Below are 22,098 nucleotides of genomic sequence, written 5' to 3'. Positions count from 1 at the left end.
TAGCTCCAAGACAGTGGAATGCCCTCCATTCGACCATTAGGAACCTATCCTAACTTCGCACCTATCCTTCCGCCAATCACTCAAAACCAAGCTCTTCAATTAGCCCACCTCCTGAACTATCTCTGGCTCCTCTGTAACAATGGAATGTTTCGATTGCAACTTTGCCCATCATGTCAATATAAATGTAACCAGCAACAGATTCACTGTAACCATGGAACCATTGTGACTGTAACTACGACCACAATCTCAATGCTTTATGTAACCTTCAACTGTAACAGGTTCACTGTAACCAAGAACCACAGACAGCAGTCTCTGGTGGGCATCTCTGTTTTCATGTATCTAAGTAAGCCTTGCTGTAACAGCGCCACAATGCCCCAGTGCTGCTTTGTGCACTTTATAAATGTAAAACATAAATTAATAAAATATCAGTGTGCCGCTGTGTGTAGTTGCTGTTTTGGGAGGACGACTTTCGTTGCAGCACAGAATTTACAGGCGCTTCAAAAAGCCTGCAATGTGCATAGTGTAGCAGAGTGCTGCAGAGTACTGCAGTTTGTGGCAGGACCTCATTGTGTGTAGTTGCTGTTTTGGGAGGACGACTTTCATTGCAGCAGAGGAAATACAAAAAGGCCACATTGAGTGGAGCGCGGCAGAGTACTGCAGAGTACTGCAGTTGGTGGCAAGTCCGTGGCAATGGGGTACAGTCAGCAAGCTATGCGCAGAGAATCATGAGTGCATGGAGAACACTGCAAAACGGCAAAATGACAGGTAAGGGCTGCAAATTCACCCGACATATTAAATCTGACTCTGCTGTGCAACTGGTTTATCTTGTTGATTCCTCTGATAACAAGATTTTTCTGCCTTGACTGTACCCCAACTACAATCTCAAGACAGGGTAGATCACATCGATGGTATGAGAGTGGTAGAAACTTTCCCTAATATCCAAGGAAGGACATAAAAAATGTAAAGCTAAATTTTCACTACACCCAAATCAGGAAAGAGAATTACTGACTTTTTCAGTCTGTCCAGAACCAGCACTGAGATAAGATCAACATCCGGAGCCAGCACTGAGATAAGATCAACACTGATAAGGTACTCTAATCCACCTGAGCCTAACAGTCTAAACGATTTCAGTATGATGCAACTAGATGAATTGGATATCATGATGGCGACCGAGGAGCCCATGACTACAAATACTGACCATTTGGTTGCTTCAATATCAGTAGTTACTGAAGGGTGAAATAGCAATGAATCGGTATTAAGTTCAGCCACTCCCTCTAAAATGAGAGAGTCATTGTCAGATCGCTCTGACTCGTCTGGGTCCAACTAGAATAGTACCAAATTACATCATATCCCGAGGGACATGAACAAGCAGATTAAACTCACCTCTCTGACAATATCAGCATTAAATGTTATACAGAGTACATTTGTAAATCACTATGACAATATTTAGAGATGAAGTAAGGTGGCTATCATTGGTCTTGTGTGAAATTAAACTCATGCTGGAAACCTGGAACTCATTAATTGAAAATCAAAGGCTTTTGACTCACTCAGGTGGCCCAATTAGAGTCACATTTGAAAGACATAACCGTGGTCATGATATTTCTATCATGGAGATTTCGAACAAGAGCTTAACCACAAATAATTTTAAACAGGTCACCATTGAGAGAAATTCAAACTTTATTGGGTGGAGCCGTAATAACAGCATGTGATCTAAATGTAAAGCTGAGTAAAAAAAGAAGTTAAGCGAAGAAAAAGAAAAATACGACTGAGGCACCAGCAAAGAAATTCAAAAACCTCCAGAGATAAAGTGTAAATAAGAAAAACTTCTGAAAATGTTCGCGTTCACTGCTTTTAACTGAAGAAGCAGCAGGGGGTGCAGTGGAGAATTTGAGTTTAATCCCCACAACCAATAAAATATCTTAACAAACGCAAATCACAATTACTACAGTAAATCAGGAGGAAAATAACGTCAGAACGATGAGGCTACCCAAGTGGAAATTTGTTGAAGGTAATAAACAAATCTCGATCAATATCAGTACCTGTGATCAGGTTAGGCGAACCACATAAGATTGGTTAACAAATAAAGGTCATCAGGGAGAAAAACAGAATAATAGCATAAAGAATGTACAATTAAACAGGGAATTAATGGATATCACCTTCTACTGTCCTGCAGCATCCAATAAAATCGTGAAACCGGGCCACCAAAAATGTAGTGCTGGGGATTTGGGTCACAACATTCTGAATTATGACAACAAATACCCAACATATGACAAGTGTTAGCGTTTAACTGATGAGTTATGCATATGTTTAAATGTCTGCTACACAGGAAAATAATGTTACCTTGCCCCCTCCACACACACATACATATTGCATTGCCTGCAGTAGTGGCCCTGTAATTATGGTTCAGTTACTTAAACCATTGGAAGAGCACTTTTTGGGTGCCTTATAACTTTGCCCCCTCCACCCCCGGACGAATCCTTAAGAAACTTTGCAAAAAAAGGTATATGGCCCCATCAGATTAATTTTGCAAATTTTGGTGAGGTTTCGTGCGGGGGGGGCAAAGGTATAGGTGGTTCTCAAAATGTGTGGTTATTGCCATAGACGTAATGGAATAAAAAATGTGCTCACGCCTACAGCCCAAAGCGCTGGCTGGATTTTTGCCAAATTTGTGGCAGGAACGGTGGTTTATTCCCAAAAGGTTGCTTTTGTACATTTTGTGTAAATCCGTCCAATATTCTTTTTTTAAATGACCAAAAGGTAAGCAAAAAAACAATTTGTGATATCTGGGTTCGTTCTGCGGACTCACTTCCCTATTCAGTCCGTGGATGGGCCTCCGATTGCCCCAGAGAACGATGTGATGTCCTCGCATATCGGACGCACCAGCTGATTGGTCAATTAAAAACGTGAGGTACATCAGATTTTTTTTAACGGTCGTCATGTTGATTGTGGACTGTGCCCGTAGTCGGAAAACATAGACATAAAACATACTAAAAAACACAGCATTGCACTTGTCAAACTTATGAAAGAATCTCTGGAGAGGTGAGGGGTGATACGGAGGTCGAAAAAAGGGTGGCTTTCCAACTCTGATGGCCATGAACAGTCTGTCATGTGATGTTCACCAACATCTGAGAGGTTCGGGGACATGTATGCTTATTTGTGCATTACAGAGTTGGTGAAGAGCAGTTTTTGGGTGGTTTATAACTTCAGCACCACTCAATGAAACTGTGTGAGATTTTGAAATTTCGTTCTATACCTGACTCTTAATGGTTCTGCAAAATGTGGTGCTGTTTTGTCAAGAGGGAACAAAATTAGAGGGGGGGTCACAAAATATGTTAAAGGCATATGAATGTGATGCCATTTGATGAATCTGCAAAGAAGTATTTTTGCAAAGTTTGGTGGGATTTTGTCTAAACATTTTTAAATGGCTTATAACTTTGTTGTAAAATATGGACAAATGTTTTCAGAAAGATTATAGACCCAACCTTGAATGTTTGTGCAAAGTCTGAATGGATTTTGTCAAGTGACGACTGACTACTGTAATGTATGTACATTTTGACACTTGAAAAAATAAAACATGGGCGGATTAGCAGCAAACTCATGTGAGGAGCATTGGCAAGGACCTGAAAACATGGTTTTGCAAATATGTCCTGTGTTTTATTTTTTTTCGAAAGTGTAAAATGTTAAGTGCACAACACAGTCATATAACATTGCTGTCTGGGCAATGGGCCTGGCCGCCAGCAGGGAGAAATGTGTACTGTAATTTGCTTATTGGGGCATGAGGATTGCCAAAGCGTTAGGCTTCAACGGGAAATAATATTCTGCTTGGGTTACAGCCTGAAGTGGTGGACTAGATTACACCAAACCTGCGTGACAAACATTAGCAAGGACCTGAACGCATGTTTTTGGAAATATGTCATATGTTTTATTTTTTGAAAGTGTAAGAATGTAAGTAGAAAAACTAGTGATATACATTTGGTTTCTGGGTAGTGGGCCTGGCTCTCGGCAAACGCACATGTGTACTCTGATTTGCTTATTGGGGAATGTGGCATGGCCAAAGCCGATGCCCCGTGGATTTGGAGACTGGCCATGGCTGCAAGCCATGAGCACTGGCCATTGGTTACATTATTAGGATAAAATGGACACTGAGCTAGGATCCAGGGTAGGTGCATTCAATAATAGGGGTGGTTTGGTTTGGCTTTGGTCATGGTGGAGCCTTATGCCGAAGGCAATTGAACGATGATTTCCATGCCCGACATACTCTGCTGATAACAATAGACACAAGTATGTGTTGCAAAAAATATGTTTCTTAAAGGAGGTTTATAGTTTTTTCATATATATGAAAATATGAATTTTGAATAACTTACTTATAAAAACCTATTAAATGTACAGAAAAAACATTGTTAAAGGGATGTTACGATTAAGATGTATCCCACCCTTGGGGGCCTCTCATCCAGTAGTTAGCCAGTAGTGTCCCACCTTGGCATCTGAAATGCAGATGCAAAAGATTTGTAGAAGATTGTTAAGTGGCAGTTGGTGTGTGGAAGCTTAATAGGGTCGTAGGGTTATATGTACAGTTTTTGGAAGTGATTGGTGGATGGATGTGTGACTGCTTGAAAGCAGGCATTGAGGAAGTGTTACAAATATAAAATCAAAAAGGGTATAAGGGCTGCCCTGTGTGATGGTGTTCACGTGCCATCCGGGTGTTTCAATGATCCATGGCCTGGAAAGGGGACTGTGGTGACCGTGGATAGTAATAAAGGTTAATCTATTATGGTCTTTATTGGATGCTAGAGAAAGGTATTTGGGACAGAAAATGGTTTCTGTCCTTTAATATTTTTCTTGAGTATACAATTGTTCATTAAAACCATGGGCGGGGGAGCCAACCAATCAGGCAGCTAGGAACGCGGGCTTGAATGGATGCCGCTGCCACCGCATTTGCTCTTTCTCTTCGCCTCCCACAAGTTACGATGGAAAGGGAAGAGTGGCTCTGTACGGTGCCTGCCTTCCCTTTCCATGGAAGTCATCTTGCACAGACGCGTCCTGCTGTAGGAAGGAAAATCCTTTGTTAGCACCCCGGGTTATGTAAGTGATTTCAATCCGGCACACACCCGAGTCAATGCCTAGCGTGTAATGCACAACTGAAATCCTTATTTATTTTTGTCTAAAAGTTATTTTATTCTGAACGATGTACCACTCATATCACGCCCCTCTCCTGGAACCCCCTAACCCCCACCCGGTCACACTGAAGCAGAAATCAGGCAGGTTTGCAAAGTTAAAATATTTATTTATGTATTTACAATTTAATCACACTATGTTTAATGGGTACACAATAATCAACAATGGAGTGATGTAACACTGAATAATCTCTTTAATACACAAGGAGTAATAATGAGCAAAACAATTCAGCATAGAAATTATACTTTTGTGTGTGTGTTCGGATCAAATGGCACTGTGGTTAAAGGTTCCCCCTGCACACCCCTCAACCCCCAATAAGCAATGTAAAGAGATGGGAGGAGAGAGCAGGTATTCAGGAATGCCAGCATTCAAACAAAATAACAATCCCACTTTCCCCAGAAAGCACAAGAGCAAACAGAATTTACTGTCAAGCTGTCTGAATGGCTTTTAAAGTTATCTTGAAAATGGATTGGGCAAAAACACTAAATATGGTCTAAATTGCAGAAATTGTTATAATTCTTATGGGAGCCGCTTTGAATAGTTGCACACAAACACTAGCAATGATTTAATACCAAGAAACAATTTGAAATCTTAAAATTAACGTCGGAAGCAATCATAAGCTGTTTTACACGTGTCAGAATTTCCCAAAAATGAAATTTGTGGCAAACTTTTCACTGCGCCATAATCACGATAACAGAATAACTGTAATGTTTAGATGTGATTTAAAGCTGTGGATGTTAGCTTCAAGCAGAAGTTGAAATGTTGTTTCTAGCACAAAAACTGAGAAAGTTATAGACGTTTTAGTGGAGGTCATTTTTCGCCTTCTTCAGATGAGAAAAGATCAGCGCAGAGATAGTTTTAACAAAACTAGCACAGGAGAAAGATAGAAGGGATTGGATAGAGAGTTCAGGAAATTCAAAAGTACTCCTAACAATGCAGGTTCTGAAGACAAGATAGGATGGATTTAGGATAGGGATCAACTAGACAAGGTGCATATGCTTTTGATACAGTTCTATCAATAGATACTCACTAGATATGTTTCACACGGAACCGTCAGAATTCTGGTGAGGGATTCTGGTCAGGGATTCTGGTCAGGACAGACTGCTGGGCACATCGGATTTGGGCAGTGTCAAGGCGCTCTGGACACCGCATGGCACAGGACTGGATCTGATCTGCAATGCACTCTGGTCACAGCACAGCACAGGACTGGATTGGACCTGCCCTTTTTGGTTCTGATGATAATTATTTCATCAGGCAAGCAGTACAGTGCAGCCCGGCCGTATTTTAGTTCCCCTTAGGTTGGTGGGGTTGGTTCTGGTTCTGGAAATTGAGGCCTAGCTGAAAGTGGTTCAGCTATGCAACGGGTTATGCTTTGCCAAGTTTCTGGAGTCTGGAGCAAGGAAGATGGAAAGTTCTGCAGCAGGGTGCTCCGCCAGCATTTGGATAGTGGGTGTATCTGTCTGTTTTCTGCCCTCTGTTGTCTCTACTTATGTTATGCTAAAGGGTGTGTGTGCTGGTTTAGCCTAAGCTCGCCCCTTTGACAGGGATTGGTTAGAATCTCCTCTGTACCTTGTCACCTTTATGGTGTGGGTTTATGAGGCTTAGAGTCCACCCCTAGCCTCTTGAACACAAAATCTACTTTTGACACAATACATATTTACACATATGCAACCACATATATAGATTACATATTTTGTACAGCAGCTACTCCTCCAAACCCCGTAGCTGTGGAATCTTGTGTCTGCTTCTCCCAGAATTTCGCCCTTTTCATCAGGAACACAATGTCCCATTTATCAGCAAATTTCTACAACTTTGCAACGTGGGCATAAGTGTATACAGTTTCATACTTCTACCAGAAATACATTTAATGCAAAATCACATTTTCTGCGGTTTCCCTCCAAATTATGTCACACGATTTTGCCGCCTCTTGAAATGTGCACCCAAAAAATAGATTTACAATTCTGTTATATTTGTGTTTTTGCCAATTTTAAGTGGCAAGTTATAGGTATTTAAACAAAATGTTCTTTGTGAATGTTTAGCCACAGATGGTTGTTTGTCTCCGCCTCTTTTTGTCTCCCTGCAGGTCAGGAGCAGTCTCCTCCCTGTTCTCTTGGCAGAGGCCATTTTACGATGGTCTTCACACCTAGCCTTTCCTGCTTTGCAGCTGTTCATTGTTTCCTTCCCACTGCAGACCAGGTTCTTCCCCCACCCTATAATTATCATTTAGGTGTGATTTCCTGGTGGAGGGAGCTGGAGGGGGAGGCCTTGCCTCTGTGAGGAAAGCTGTTATTCCAGTTTGGTTGCTTTAGCCAGGCTTACATTTAAATTTTAATTCTGTTGCATTTTTTCTTCAATATTTTAAACCATGGACTCAAAACAATTACAAGATGGGTTACTCTCAATAACAGGCCTCTTAGCTTGCAAACATTTGATTTTAGATTATACATTTTTAAGGTTTTAATCCTGCAGGCCCCTGACAGTTGTCATTCAGGTGGCTGGGGGTACTGCGCCCAGACTTTGACAGAACCACAGAGCCACTTTTGCTGTGGAAATCCCTTGATGCTTTCAGCTTTTTCGGGACATTGTAAATTCCCAATTGTTTCTTGCACTAAGTGAATTGTAGCACCCAGCAAGAATTCTGGCTGTTTGAGGGTGTTTTGTACTGGCATTCTGCAGTTTCAGCAACAAAGAAGAAGTGATTTAAAGCAAAATTTTGGGGCTTCCTTCAGCAAAGCACTGCTTTTCCTTCTGTACTCCATGTTCACATGTTGTGGAGCCCAGTGACATGTTTCAGGAGTGATATCTCTGTTCCACCACTGACAACATGCATGGCAGATTGGGCAGCCATCTTTTTGTGTTTTGCAAAGCGCGATTTTCAGAGGTTTTGGCGCGCACAAGGGTTTTGCGGCCATTTGGATGTTTCTGGCACCATTAGAACACAGTGATGCCGCATGGCAGAGCAAAAGTGGGTTAAATCATCCCACAGTTACTGCTTTGGCCTTCATCCCCTGGTGCAGAAGCTGTAACAGGGATAACAGCCCTCATTATACACCCTATCTTCACTAGGGCTGATAACTTGGGCTGCCGGGGCATTATCCCCAATTCCAGCCTTTGGAACGTGGGATGAATGCCACATTATTTCCATTAACATAACACAAAAGGCTAATGGAAATGTTGGAGAAACTTATTCAGTCTTCTTTTTTTTTTAGAAATGTAAAGCAGATGGAGTCTATAAGCTTATTTCTTTTAGTTCTATTTTTTAACTGTGAAAAGTGATTCCTAAAGGAACCTTTTTTTTATTATTATTTTTTCAGGAGAGGTTGAACGTAAGGTGGGGAGGGAAATGAGAGAAGAGGCACCAAACACTAATATTGAGGGGCAGGTGGACAGGGGAAGTAGGAGGCAGTGATTGTTGATTACAGCTTCAAAAACAATTTGAAATTGCTCTACCCTGCACAGTGACATATCACGGTATATACAGAGTACTGTTGTCTTTTAAAGATATGGATCAGCAGAGTGTTTTATGGCTTGGAAGGTCGCCTGTGGGATTTTGTATCCCACAGAACTAGTCTGTGTGATTACAGTATTGGCTGCTAAGAAATGAACAACCTTTCTGAGATCATTTCACTGGTTGGATTTGGTGTGGTGGTGCATGGAGGTGGTCCCATAGGAGTGCATTTCACTTTGGCAGCTTTAGCCTTTGGTACATTTACAACAGTGGTAAAGTACTTCCACACCCATGATTCTCTCTGGGTGTTAGTGGTAGGCGCTTCCTCTACCTCATCTTCTTGGTCCTTTTCATTGTCTTTGGAAGTACTGCCCTTTTTTGTTGTGTAGGTCCTCCAGCTGGTGGTGGAGGCTGTTGGGGAGGAGGGATGGCAATAACTGATGCCATTCTTAAGATAAATAGCAGTTTTGCTAATATTCTTCCAAGTATGTGCTCTGTGCTAGATTGTTAATGGATAACGAGTAAGAATAGGTGTAGGAGCTCTATAAGGGGAACATTTTGAGATAGAAAGTTCCTAGATCAGCAGAAAATGCAATTCTGAACTGTTTGCAAAGCACGGCCCGTTCGGGAAGTGTGGACTCGTTGGCAGACACGTCATCATGCTGCACGCATGTTCATGTGACACTGTCCGGAAAGTCTGCAATGACATATCTCAGAAAATCATGAAGCCTAGCACGTCCTTACAAACCCTTACCTTACCGATGCCCCAAGGCCCTCAGACCAACCTTGCCGACTCAAGTAACACCAGTCAGAGTCAGGCAAAGCCTAGCAACACTAGCCCTATCAAGGCCGCCATGATCAACGCACAATCCCTAGCTGCCCACGCCCTGGACATTGCAGATCTTATCAAGACTCAGGAGCTTGACATAATTGCCATCTCTGAGACCTGGCTGCTCCCCGCCTCCGGCCCAGCTCTTTCACTTGCTATCCCACCAAATTATTCCATTTCCAGATGCGACTGTCCCGCCAGAGGTGGAGGAATCGCATTCATCTACAAAAACTCACTTGGACTTAGAACTCTACCGAGCACTAAATTGGAAACCGCAGAGCTACTCTCGGTCAAGCTTACATTATCGGCCAACTAAACGGCCACTATCCATCTAATTTACAGACCTCCTGGCCCCCCCCACCTCCTTCGTGGATGACATCACCGCCCTAGTACTTGATAAAGCGAAAACAAACTCCCAAATCATCATCCTCGGTGACCTTAATTTAGGCTTCCAAGACCCCAATGACCCGGCGGCACTCGATCTTGCCAACACTCTAACAGATCTATGTTTCACTCACCACATTCAAGAACCTACACACAACAAAGGCCGAGCTCTAGACTGGCTCAGCGACACCAACTGCAACATCCGACTACTCTCTAGTGTTCCTTGCGTTTGGTTGGATCACAACATCATCACCTTCTGCATTGAAGCAGCCTATCTACCAGCGCCTCCTGTCGCCCCAGCCACCCTCACCAGAAACAAAAAGAACATAACTACAGAAAAGCTGCTCCCTCTCATCATCCCCACACTTAAAAACGCTACTGACTCCTGCTCTGACCCTATTATTTTAGCCAACATCTACAACCAGTCAGTTCTTACAGCCATAAACGCCATCGCCCCACTCAAACTTAGAAGACCCAAACAACACGCGCACCTTAATTCGTGGTTCACGCCGCAGCTCAGAGTGCTACATAAAGAGAAACATAATGCAGAGTCACGTTGGAAAAGTTACCCTTCTGACAGACACGAGGAGAGCCTCCTATTAGCCACTCTTAACTATAAAGAAGCTCTTCTCCAGGCCAAAATATACTCATACAATAACCGTATCGCATCAGCACAATCAAATACCAAGGAATTATTCAAAATTCTCAAGGAACTCGAGCCACCTGTAGCCCCCCCAGTCTCCTGTCCCAAAGACAGCAACTGGTGCACTAACATCCAGACAGCACTCCTGGGTAAAATAGCCACCCTTCAAACTAAAATCAGAAATAACCAAAAGTCATTACAGTTGGACCAACCACTGCTCATAGCCACAACCACTTCCCTACACCAAGCTAACCCACCCAGTAAACCATTTGCCTTCTCCCCTCTTACCATCCCTGAAGTAGAAGGAATCATAAATAACCTCAAACCTTCCAATTGCCAAGACGACCCCTGCCCAGCTCCCATCATTAGGAAGCTTCACACCACCTGGCCCCGTTCATCACATCCTTCATAAATGCCTCCTTCAAATCGGGTATAGACCCCGACAACCTCAAGGATGCGTGGGTAATCCCACTACTTAAAAAACCTTCCCTCGACCCTAACATCCCAACTAACTTCAGACCCATTACTACGGTCCCGTTCCTGCTTAAGATTCTTGATCACGCAGCCTACTTGCAGATCCAAGACTACCTCGAGTCTAACAAACTCTTGGGGCTAAGACAATCAGGCTTCCGCCCCAAACACGGCACCGAATCAGCCCTGATTGATCTAAAAACTCAGATGGAGACACTAAAGGACAACGGGAAGCTGGCTTTGCTCCTTCTTCTCAACCTCTCTGCTGCATTTGATTTGGTCAACAACCAAATACTTTGCCAACATCTTAAATCTGCTGCCCACTTTTCTGACTCTGCTAATGCCTGGATCCACTCGTTCCTAAGCAACAGATCTATGGGGGTATTTCCACCATCAGCTTTGGCAGACCCCTCTCCCATTCTCTGCGGCGTCCCTCAAGGCTCTTGCGTATCGCCCACATTGTACAATGTATTCACCAAACCCCTTTTCGATGTGCTTGACTATCTGGGTGTATCTTACACTAACTATGCGGATGACTCCCAGATACTCATTCCCCTTACTGGTGATTACACAGCAGATACCAAAGCCTTGAATGATGTCTATCTGGTCATCCAGGCCTGGATGGCTCAGCATAAACTGTGCCTCAACGACGATAAGACAGAGCTCCTACTGCTAGGATCTACTTACCGTTTTAACAAACTTAACCAAGCCTATAAATCCTTCACCATTGACGGCAATGTCATCAAGGTGTCCAAAGACACCAAAACACTAGGCATTTATCTGGACTCTACCCTCTCCCTGAACAGACAAACAAATGCTGTCAGGTCGGCCTCTGCCTATACATGTAAACTTCTCACGGCCTGCAGACCATTTCTGAACACTCACAACTGCATTACATTGGCCAGAACACTCATCATGTCCAAAATAGATTACTGCAGTGCCCTCTACCTAGGGACTAGTCAGTCTAACCTTAATAAACTCCAAACTATTCAAAATAATGCCATAAGGGCAGCTCTCAACATACCTAGACGGTCCCATATCGCCACATTCAGATCTGACCTACGCTGGCTCCAGGTAAACTTACAATTGCCATGAAAACGCTAGCCTTGACCCACAAATGCCTGAACAACGATGCCCCCCCTTTCCTCTCATTGCGCCTTGCACTTCACTCCTCTTCCCGTCCCACCAGATCAACCCAAATTCACACCCTAACAGTATTGAGATTCAAACTCCAAAAAGCGGGCGGCACAAGCTTCCCTGTCCTAGCTTCCAAACTGTGGAATACTCTGCCAACCTACATAAGAACTGAACCTTCGTTCCTAATGTTCAAGAACAACGCCAAAGCTTGGTTGTTCACCCAGAAAGCTTAAGGTTCCCTTTACTAGCCTGTTCCTTACCTATCTACCTGCATTATATCTTATCTGTGCATATATGCCACACTGTATTCGCTCATAAATTGTATCTTGTATTTATGGACAACCTGTAATTTGGATCTTTTGTTCATATTTTGTTGTAACCTGTACTCAAGAGTATGCAACCGGTTTCCCACGGGCCTGGTGCGCTTTACAAATAAACTAAACTTCAAACTTCAAACGTCACACGTTCGCATACGTCGCCGAACACAAAAGCACTGGAAAAAGTTGCTAAAAAGTGCTAAAAATGATGCTAGAAGGCAGGGAATGGCAGTTTTACGGTGTAACTTTGCAAATTGGACAAAAATGTTGCTATATTGCGGTGAGTATAATACTAGTAAGTCGTAGGAAATTAGCGTGCACTGGTAAAAGCCTATGAAATTCACTGAAAAAACGTTGTTAAAGGGACGTTATGGTTAAGTTGACTAATAAAAACCTATGGAATTCACTGAAAAAAACATTGTTAAAGGGACGTTTTGGTTAAATTGCACCAATAAAAACCTATGAAATTCAACAAAAAAACTTTGTTGAAGGGACGTTATGTTTACAAGTAAAACCGAATACCCCCAGATTTCGGTAGTTATGGTGAGCTAAGCAACCATAACTTGCGCCACCACCGTGCACTGCTAAGACTAACACCCAGGACATGTAAGATGACATCACCTAAGTGAGTCACACCCTCACACTGTGCAGAACAACCAACTCTATTCACTCGCCACTTCAGCTGGACACCGAAGACATCTTAACATTCAGAAAGGTATGGTAACCTATTACTCTTACTACATTTGTGTCTTCAGCAATCTATTGACACAAAAACAGCTTTGGCTTGTCGTGTGCCTCTAGTAAAATGCAGTTCCGACTCATTGCAATGCAACTGCAGTGATCTTTTTAAATTGCCATCAACACAATGGCCTCATCACGACTTGGGCGGTAACGGTAACGCTATTAGCCCTACCACCGAACTCCCCGGCGCTAATAGCGCCGGATCACGAGTTCGGCGGTAATGTAAGTCCCCATTCCCCACTGAGCCCATTCGGGAATGCCCCATTCCCCATTGGGCTCAATGGGGAATCTGCGCGCTAATACCGCCGGTGGATTTCCCGCCGTCTCGGGCACCAATAAAAAAAGTGGCACACATAGTTGCAAATGGCAATTCATCCTTTTGTGACAGACAGTTTGATTAGTACCCAAGTTTTTTTGTTAAAATATGATGTAAATTGTACATTTTAAAGAATATTTATTCAGTAACACTGGTCAAACCTACTAGCTGCATGGTGAAGTAGAACCAGAAAAACAGGCCCATGCCAGCACTTTGTGTTTTTGGTATAGGCCAGTCCAGTGGTATTCAAATGTTTTTATGCTGAGCCCCCCTTGAGTAAAAATGTTGTTGCCAAGTTCCCCCTTAAGTACACATATTGCTGATGGGACCCCCTATATGTAATTTCAGCTTATATTTTCTATTAGAATTAGTTACTATACTCCCTTCTGGAAGAACATCATGCCTCCTCTGGACACCTTTCGGGCCCCAACAGGGGGGCAACCCCACAGCTTGAAGACCGCTGGACCAGTCCAAGCCTAGAATGATAACGTCCACTGCTCTAAGGTTCTCTACTCTGGAAATGCCCACATAATGCTACCACACCTAGCCTGCTATCATGCATCTAGCATTTTAAAGATGTGTGAGGTTAATATTGATCATCCATCACAGACAGTTATGTTCCTGCATGTGGCAAAGGGCTGTGAGATGCTGGCAAATGTCAATGGTACCTTCTAATGGGACACAGAATGCAAACCTGGGCAACAATTTTAGTTTTGCTTAAAATACGTTTTTTTTTCCAATGTTGGATGTATAGATGTGTGGGATTTGTAAAGCGTAAACCTAGCTGGAATGCAACAGAGGGCTGGATATAGGAGAGGCACCCAGGCGGGTCACAAACTGAATGCAGGTGTAGCAGAGAAACTGGAATGAGCAGTGAGAGAAAGGGGGGAGCCAGAAGGAGAGAAATAGGGTTCAGTGAAGCAATCAATGATTGGAAAGATGACCTTTTAAGGGTAGGATCTTCAGGTTCTACCTGAAGTGCAAGATGGAGGGGGGGGCGTAGGTAAATTGCTCCAGAAGAAGGATAGATAACCGGGAAACGCCTGTAGATGATTTGGTATCAGGTAATATTATCCCCACCAAAAATATTGCCGTACATATGGTCGTCGGGAACGGCCATAGGCGATATTTTTGGTGGGGATCATTTATGGGATAAATGGGTGGGGGGGTTGTGAGAGTGTCCCCTGCTCCCTTTAAAAATATATGGGGGTTGTAGGGGTGTCACCCGCAGGTTCCATGGGGTAATATCGCCGCAAAAATATGGCAAACTTTTTGTATGCCAATATTATTGCGGGGATATTATCACATGGAACCGATGATTTATGGATTTCCACAGTCCTCTTACTTAGACAAGTGTACAACAATTCAAAATCCCTTCAGAATGTCTTGTCCACTCACCTCACTGTGCATACATCTTGCTGTTTCAGACAGTTCTGGATTAAGCACTGATATGCAGAGCTCCTCAGAAAGCTCTACAAGCATCTCCTAACCAATACCCCAATTATATCTAGGTGAGGGGTGATAGCACAGGGGCAACGCATTTATTTTGGAAGCAAGACAACGCTGCACAACACAGGTTTGAATCTGGTATTAGGCGTGTCATAAAAAAAAACATTGGGCCTCATTACGACTCAGGCGGTAAGGGGTTTACGGCAGCGTAAACAGCGCCGACCCTTACCGCCTGATTCCGAGGTCCCTTAGCGCCATGGCGGATTTAACACCTGCTTTTAGCAGGTGTTAAAATCCATGGCGCTAAGGGACCATGTTGTTAATTACGCCACCGTAATTTACGGTGGCGTAATTAACGCCTTCCCCACTCCCATTATGCCCTATGGGGCAAAAATGGGAATGGGGAAGGGTAAATGGGGATTGGGGACTTACCGCCCCGCCGACCTCGGAATGGGGCGGTAAGTCCGCCAACCACCATGGCGTAAACGTAGTTTACGCCATGGTGGTAAAGGTACGACCCAGGCGGTAACTTACCGCCTGGGTCGTAATGAGGCCCATTATAATTATAATCTGTATAATCTGGGCAGCAATTTCCATTTGGTTTGGTATTCATGTGAGCTATTTTCACAGATTTGAAAGCACAAGCTTAGCTCTATGGAAATATCCCAAATGGTCATGAGTAAATTTTGATCTGTGGCTGAGTCTTCAGCTTACATTTGATCGAGCTGAAGGTTGATGTACCGCCCAACAAAAGCCGCATCCATGAACTGCTTCTTCGTTTACATATTAAAAGGGTACAAGGCTCTTATAAAAACTATTAACAGCTGTATTGGAGTGAGAAGTTCCAAAGTGTGCTACATCAGCGACATCACGTTAATTGTCATTCTGCAACAAAAATACTGTGTTTATTATCTGTTAGGGTCGTGTGCTGCTTTGTGATAATTTTTACCTGTGCTTATTGCAGCCATTGGTAATATTCGTGTGTGGGTGTGAAAGAGTGTTTTATTTCTTCCTTGAGCACATCTTAAAAACATGCAGGGAACTTGACACAAAACTGCCATACATGATTCGGTTCAGCCTCTTCGACACTATTTAGCTCAGTAACAGTGACTTGACTTATAACACTTTGTTTCAACTGCAGCAATGTTTAGTAAACGTCCAATAAATAATCCAATCAGGTCCTCTACTACATTCATTGCCCTTCTAGTTTTTATTGCCAGGATGTATGCATTATTTCTGGACAGGAGTTGGTAAGTGCTCAGTCAAAAGTATTGTTTGAGTTGGTAGTCGCTGTAGGTTCCTTATCCTGATCTTCAACCTGGTAATCTCAAATCTTACATCTATCTCTCATATTCACATTATTTAACAATTCGAAGTGTTTCAGTAAGGCAATGAACCTAGCACAAACACTCATTGCACTCTAGATGCCTGCCTGAAACGTTTGGATGTTGGAATCATCTTGATTTCAGCATCTTCTGCAAGTTGCCGACCATCATCAGAACTGAAATCAGGATAAGGATTGTGACTAACAGACCAATGGCTGGTTGCTTTTGTTAGGATCAGGCTCAGCAGCAGTAGCATTCAAAGACTTCTGGGAGTAATTTTGCAATGTTATTTTGTGAGGAGCTGCGCCAGTGTTTTCAATCCTTTGACCTTCCTGGTTTTCAGTGGAGTCATCAGTACTCTGGCGCGATCTGAATGACACAAGGTCTAGTAAGATTGTTTGTTTTGTACTCCTCCTGTCTAGCCTTCCTTGTCTTGTCGTGCCTAGAAACTCATGTGTACAGGCGTGTTATAGATAACTTATATCATATCATAGCCAGCAGCAACTGCACTGCCAACTCGTTTCTTTCATTGTGCTATTTGTTGCTTATCGTGTAAATGCAGGATCATCATTTTCAATTTCCAATCTAAACCTAAGTTATTTATCGAGTTATTTTCTCCCTTGTTTAGGATTTTACGCAGTAAGGGTATTCTGGGACTTCCACACCTTGATGATTGGCAAATTCCCTGTTCTTCCCTCGTCTTCTTGTTCTTTTTCTCAGGCTGCTCTCGACACTTAGGAGTTGTTAACATGCAACAAGTATCGGCTCTTTCATCAACTGAGGCATGTTTTCCTGATCACCAACTCAGTCTCTTGGGTTTAAGGCTACCATGTTCAGTACATATGTTGGCTCAGTTTGTTGGCCAGAATACAGGGTTTTACCATCGATCTCGCTTGTAATGGTTACCTAGACTGCAGGATGCTCAAATCGCTCAACAACTCTAAGACAGATCTAGCCCCATGACTCATTGACTGGAACACCAGCTTCTTCCCTCTCAAATTTTTAAAAGCATGTTTATGGTTCTGTCCTCAATCAGGTTGTCACAGGGATGTTGGTTAGTTTCAAGAAAGTACTGCCCCCATTCAGATAGTGACAACGGTTGTGATCAACAGCAGACTGGGCACAGCCCTTGCAACAGTTAACTCATGTTAAGTGGGCAGAACAAATGTTTTATGATTCTCCACTTAGTAATAGTATTCTGCAACCCATCCTAACACTCTGGCAAACTAGTGGCTTTTCTAACCTCTCAAATTCTCTTGTTAAGAACAGATCTTAAGAAAAATGAAACTGCTAAAAAATGAAATGGCAGAAAAAGAAAAGATGTGCCTTATCCTCACGCCACTTGCCACAAAGAAAGCATAGGGTGGAGGAATAAGACCCATTCACCATTTGGTGGATGAGTAGGCCAACAAGAGTGTGCCTAATTGAAACTTTGCAAACCAGCTTTTTAATTTCACAGACATTTGCGATCCAGATATATCTCCCAGCCCAAGATGTCCTTAAGTTATAAATAAGCACAGGCTTTTTTTCCGCAATTATCGATCATCGTGCTCCGCACCCACTCTCTACATTTGTTCTTAACCACCAGTCTGTAGCCTCTGCCTAACTTTGTGGGATCGCTCCATAAAAACCCCAGCTCAATGTTGAAAACCATGGTTCTTAGATAAAACCAAAGAAAGTTTCCTACCACCTGGTAATGATAGCAGCTCCTCCAAACCTTCCCTAAAGTAAACGAAACCATTATTGCTCCACATCCGCAGCCGGTGTAACACTGGCTTAATCATAATAGCATATCGGATCTCAATGAGGCCAAATTTGCATGCCACCAGCATGGACAGCACATTGGCGGGGTAAACCAAGCAAATACTTCAGAAATCTATTTTCAGCTATCTGAATGGGGGCACACTCATTTGCACTCCACAGTTCGGCTCCATAGGTTACCCCCGGGAGTGTATGTACCTGGTAGATCTTAAGAGGTACAGAGAGAACCTCACCATCAAGTCTTGTTACTAAGTTCGTAATGAAGCCACACTGGCACAAATGCGATAACAAACATGTCTCTATCTGGTCCTGCCATTTTAATTTGTTCGAGAAAATGAACCCCAAATACGAATAAGAATCCACAGACTCAAGCGGCTGGCCATTTACCTGAAAATTCGCTTGTACTTGGGTCTTTTTCCCAGTGCCGGTACACTGCATGGTTTTAGTTTTTGAAAGCTAGATTTGGAGGCCTTATGCAGCACATCATTTATTAAAAACATCCAATTGCTTCTGCAGGCCAACCAGGGTTTTTGACAACAAAATGGTGTGATCCGCAAACAGAAATAGGCTACACTTTCTGTTCCCCGAAGTTGGCAGCTTCTAGGAATGCAGGGACTACGCTGTTGATATATAATAAGAATAACCGAGGGGCCGCAAAGCACCCCTGCCTAGCCCCAATATCAATAGATAATGAATTGGTTAGCTCACCAGACAGCCCTCAACATATCTGTGCTGAGTTGCCAGCATATAAAGATTTAATTCCATTACCCAAAGACGAGGGGATGCCTAGTTCCTCTGGAACGGACCACAACGAATCTGTCAGCACTGTATTGAAGGCTGATTGCAGCTCAACAAACACCAAATACAAGTATTGTGAATTGAGAAGTGCGTATTTCCGGCATAAGATGTCGAGCCTCATAGCCTGGTCTAGCGTGGAGATACCCGCTCTGAATCCTGCTTGCACATTGAAAAGAATTACTTCACTGGCAACCCAATCCTCCAAGCACCCTGGAATAAAGTTTTGCCAATGAATCAATCAACGAAATCGGCCTTTAATTACAAGGCAAATCCTGATCGCCTTTCTTATATAGTGGGATAATGATTGCCTCCCTCCAACTGCTTGAGGGGAGGTTACTAGAAAAAACACCATTAAAAAATGTTGTTAAAAAAAGTTCCCATAAAATAGGTTCACTTTTAAAAGAGCAATGGGAATGCAATCCGGGCCAGGCCTTTCCCTTTTTTGTTTTAGACAACGCCTGGCCTACTTCTAGGGCTGTAATTGGATCAGTGCTACCCATATTGGGGTGAAAAATGGGTACCGTCTTCTCCCCACTAGCCAGCAGAGACTGCCCTGCAGCATATAAGGCAGTAGGATTATCATGCCAGGCATCCAAGGAGATATTGCTTACCATACCACGCTGCTCTGGCTTAAGATCTTTCTTCACCAAATGCTAAAACTCCTTAGATTCATTTGACCTAGTATCCCTACCAAGAACTGACCAGATGTGTTTACCCTGTTCTCTCGTCTTTTCAACAAGCTTTATAGTCATGCCTACATTTTTTAACCACCCCCGGGGGAATTGACACCCCACACTTAAGCGTGGTAAAAAAGACAGTCTTGGCCCACCGACATTCATGATCGTACCAAACCACAGACTGTCCATTAGCCGCAGATTGAGAACGCCTTTTCCTGGTATCAAATGGAGACAGTCTCTCTGTGCACAATCTCTAAAAATAAATATATGATAAAAGAGAGTATGTCTCGACATAAGCCCCCGAGACTGGCAACACAGCCTCGTACATTCTGGTCTGAAAAAAGGCTGATGGAGATTGTGGCCATCTACAGGAGATTCGAAGCAGGGAAGGAGTGCTGACTAATGGAGGGGAACGTCCAGTTTGGCCAATGGTGTTGAAGAAGACCAGAAAAGACCAATGGATCATGGTCACTCTTGGCTCTCTCCAAAAACTTAAATGAGACCAACCCATCCCAATGGGAAACAAGAGCAAGAATATAATCAATACAGATCCCCTTGGTTTGCGTGCGAAAGGTGACGTATGTTGACAAATCTTCCACTCCAGCAGCGTATGCATTAAAGACATAACTGTAAGTACAATGCCAAAAAGGAAGACAAAGAAACTTACGTGAATGACTTTCCCCTCATCATCACAAACACACATGATGACTTCTACATTCCTTTGTGTTGTTTTGTCAAAATCACCTTGTGACAGTGTAATATAGATATCATTTCGTACATCACCTTGGATTTAAAATGCAAAAGAACAAATTAGTGAACATTCTTTCCTCTAAATGTTTAAACAATGCAATGCAATGCATTTTTGGGTCTACTACTGTAATGTTTGTTCAGGCATAAAAAGACGATGATGTAGCTAACTTAATACCCTGAACCCTCATGATAGAAATGGATCTTGTGTTGCATTTGAACATTAAGGAAAACACCATTGGACTCAAACAATACTGGAAGTTGTAAATCCTTCCAGGAAGCAATTTTTTTTTAATTTAATTTGTTTTATTTGTGTTTGGCCTAAAACAAACCTTTCACAGCAGATTACAAAACCGGAAAAGAAAAGAAACTTACAAAAATCCAAATATTAAAAACCCCATAAACACAATACATTACGATTTCAGCAAGTTATAAGTCAACCTAATACTAAAGCTAAAATGAACCGTTTTGATGAGACGATACACACAATACCCAAATACTTTAAAAATGTTATCATAAAATCAAACTGGTAAAGCGTCAGGCTAAGCTAGAGAAAAGTTTTCTAAGAAAAGTTAATTTAAAAACCTGATTATTGATTAAACTATACCTCTATGAGACCCACTACAAACTATGGCCCACCATTCCGCTGTCATAAGCGTTCGGTATTAGACCAAGAAGCAACCAAAGTTAAAATGCCCCAATGATCTGAAATGGGACAAGAGACTTACGTTTTGCAGAGTCTAAATTGTCCTAGGCGTTTCCCAAAATCTACAGATAGAAGCACTTTGCTCAAGCTTAAAACAAAGGCCTACCACTTCCATAGTGTAGTATAAATGTAATAGTACCCCTAAGTACTCCTAAGAAATGATTTCTGAATAAGGCATTGGTGAATTGTTTGAAATAGATAGGAATTACGTTTAGAGGTTTTGTTTCAGTATTAAGATGATACAATAATGTATATTGTTTACATTCCGAACCCGTATCAATCCAATCTTTATACCAAAGTTTCTGTTTCATTGCAGACGGTTTCTCAATTAACAGATCTTTTGTGGCCTCCGCAGCAGCAATGATCTTATGACACCTCTCCTCCCAACCAAACAATAACCTGTCTTTTTGTTCAAGGGGGGTTCCTCCAAAGAATAAAATAAGGAACTATAAAATGATAGAAACTTCCATTGCACCATAGCCTTCAGGGATAATAGGCCCAATTCAAAGTGAATACGCTGCATAGCAACACCCTTAGGGATGTGCAGGTATTTCTTCCAGAACAGGCCCTCTAACTTTACGTGAACATCTGAGAAGACCTGCTCTCAAACCTTGATACTAACCACCCTTCTGTCTTCATCCTACTCGATTTCTCTTCTGCTTTTGATACTATCAACCATGCCATCCTGGTCAACTGGCTCCATGATAATCTTGGTATGACTGATCAGGCCCCGGCCTGGCTGACCTTCTTGCCCTCTGGCCAACCCACCCTGGTCCAACTTGGGTCTTTCCTCTCCTCTGTTCTGTCTCTCTCTCTACCTGTGGTGATACGCAGGGGTCTAATCTTTCTCCCAGGCTGTTCAACCAGTACCTAGCTCCTTTCGCCCACCACATAGCTGCTCTCTGCTCCAACTTTCAGTGCTATGAGGATAACACTCAGCTCACTGTCAGGCTCCCCTCAGCCGCCTCTTCTTCCTCTCTCATCCCGGATTGTCTGTCCGTAATCCAGGAGTGTTGTGCCGCCAATGATCTCTGCCTTAATGCCTCATTGGCTCACCAGCACCTTCCTTTCTTGTCACTCTCTGGGCCCTCTTCCTGCTTCCACCTGTGAGACTAAGAACATCGGGTCATCTTGGACTCCACAGTCTCCTTCTCTCCTCACATCTCTAATGTCT

The 22,098-nt window shown here is 42.8% G+C and overlaps 1 protein-coding gene across 2 annotated transcripts in view; it reads right to left on the bottom strand.

Annotated features, from left to right (window-relative positions):
* The window catches only part of DOCK2 (dedicator of cytokinesis 2), a 2,833,934-nt gene that overhangs the window by 2,221,136 nt on the left and 590,700 nt on the right, over window positions 1–22,098 (bottom strand). For both annotated transcript variants that reach the window (XM_069654309.1, XM_069654310.1), the window contains exon 14: window positions 20,139–20,254. In XM_069654309.1, the coding sequence (XP_069510410.1) occupies window positions 20,139–20,254 (116 nt within the window). The remainder of the gene's footprint in view (window positions 1–20,138; window positions 20,255–22,098) is intronic.

The sequence above is a fragment of the Ambystoma mexicanum genome, chromosome 3q (assembly GCF_040938575.1).
Source record: "Ambystoma mexicanum isolate Mex_15411 chromosome 3q, UKY_AmexF1_1, whole genome shotgun sequence".
Taxonomy (NCBI): Eukaryota; Metazoa; Chordata; class Amphibia; order Caudata; family Ambystomatidae; genus Ambystoma; species Ambystoma mexicanum.
The sequence above is the reverse complement of the archived record's forward strand: the minus strand, read 5'-3'. Positions and strand labels throughout refer to the sequence as shown.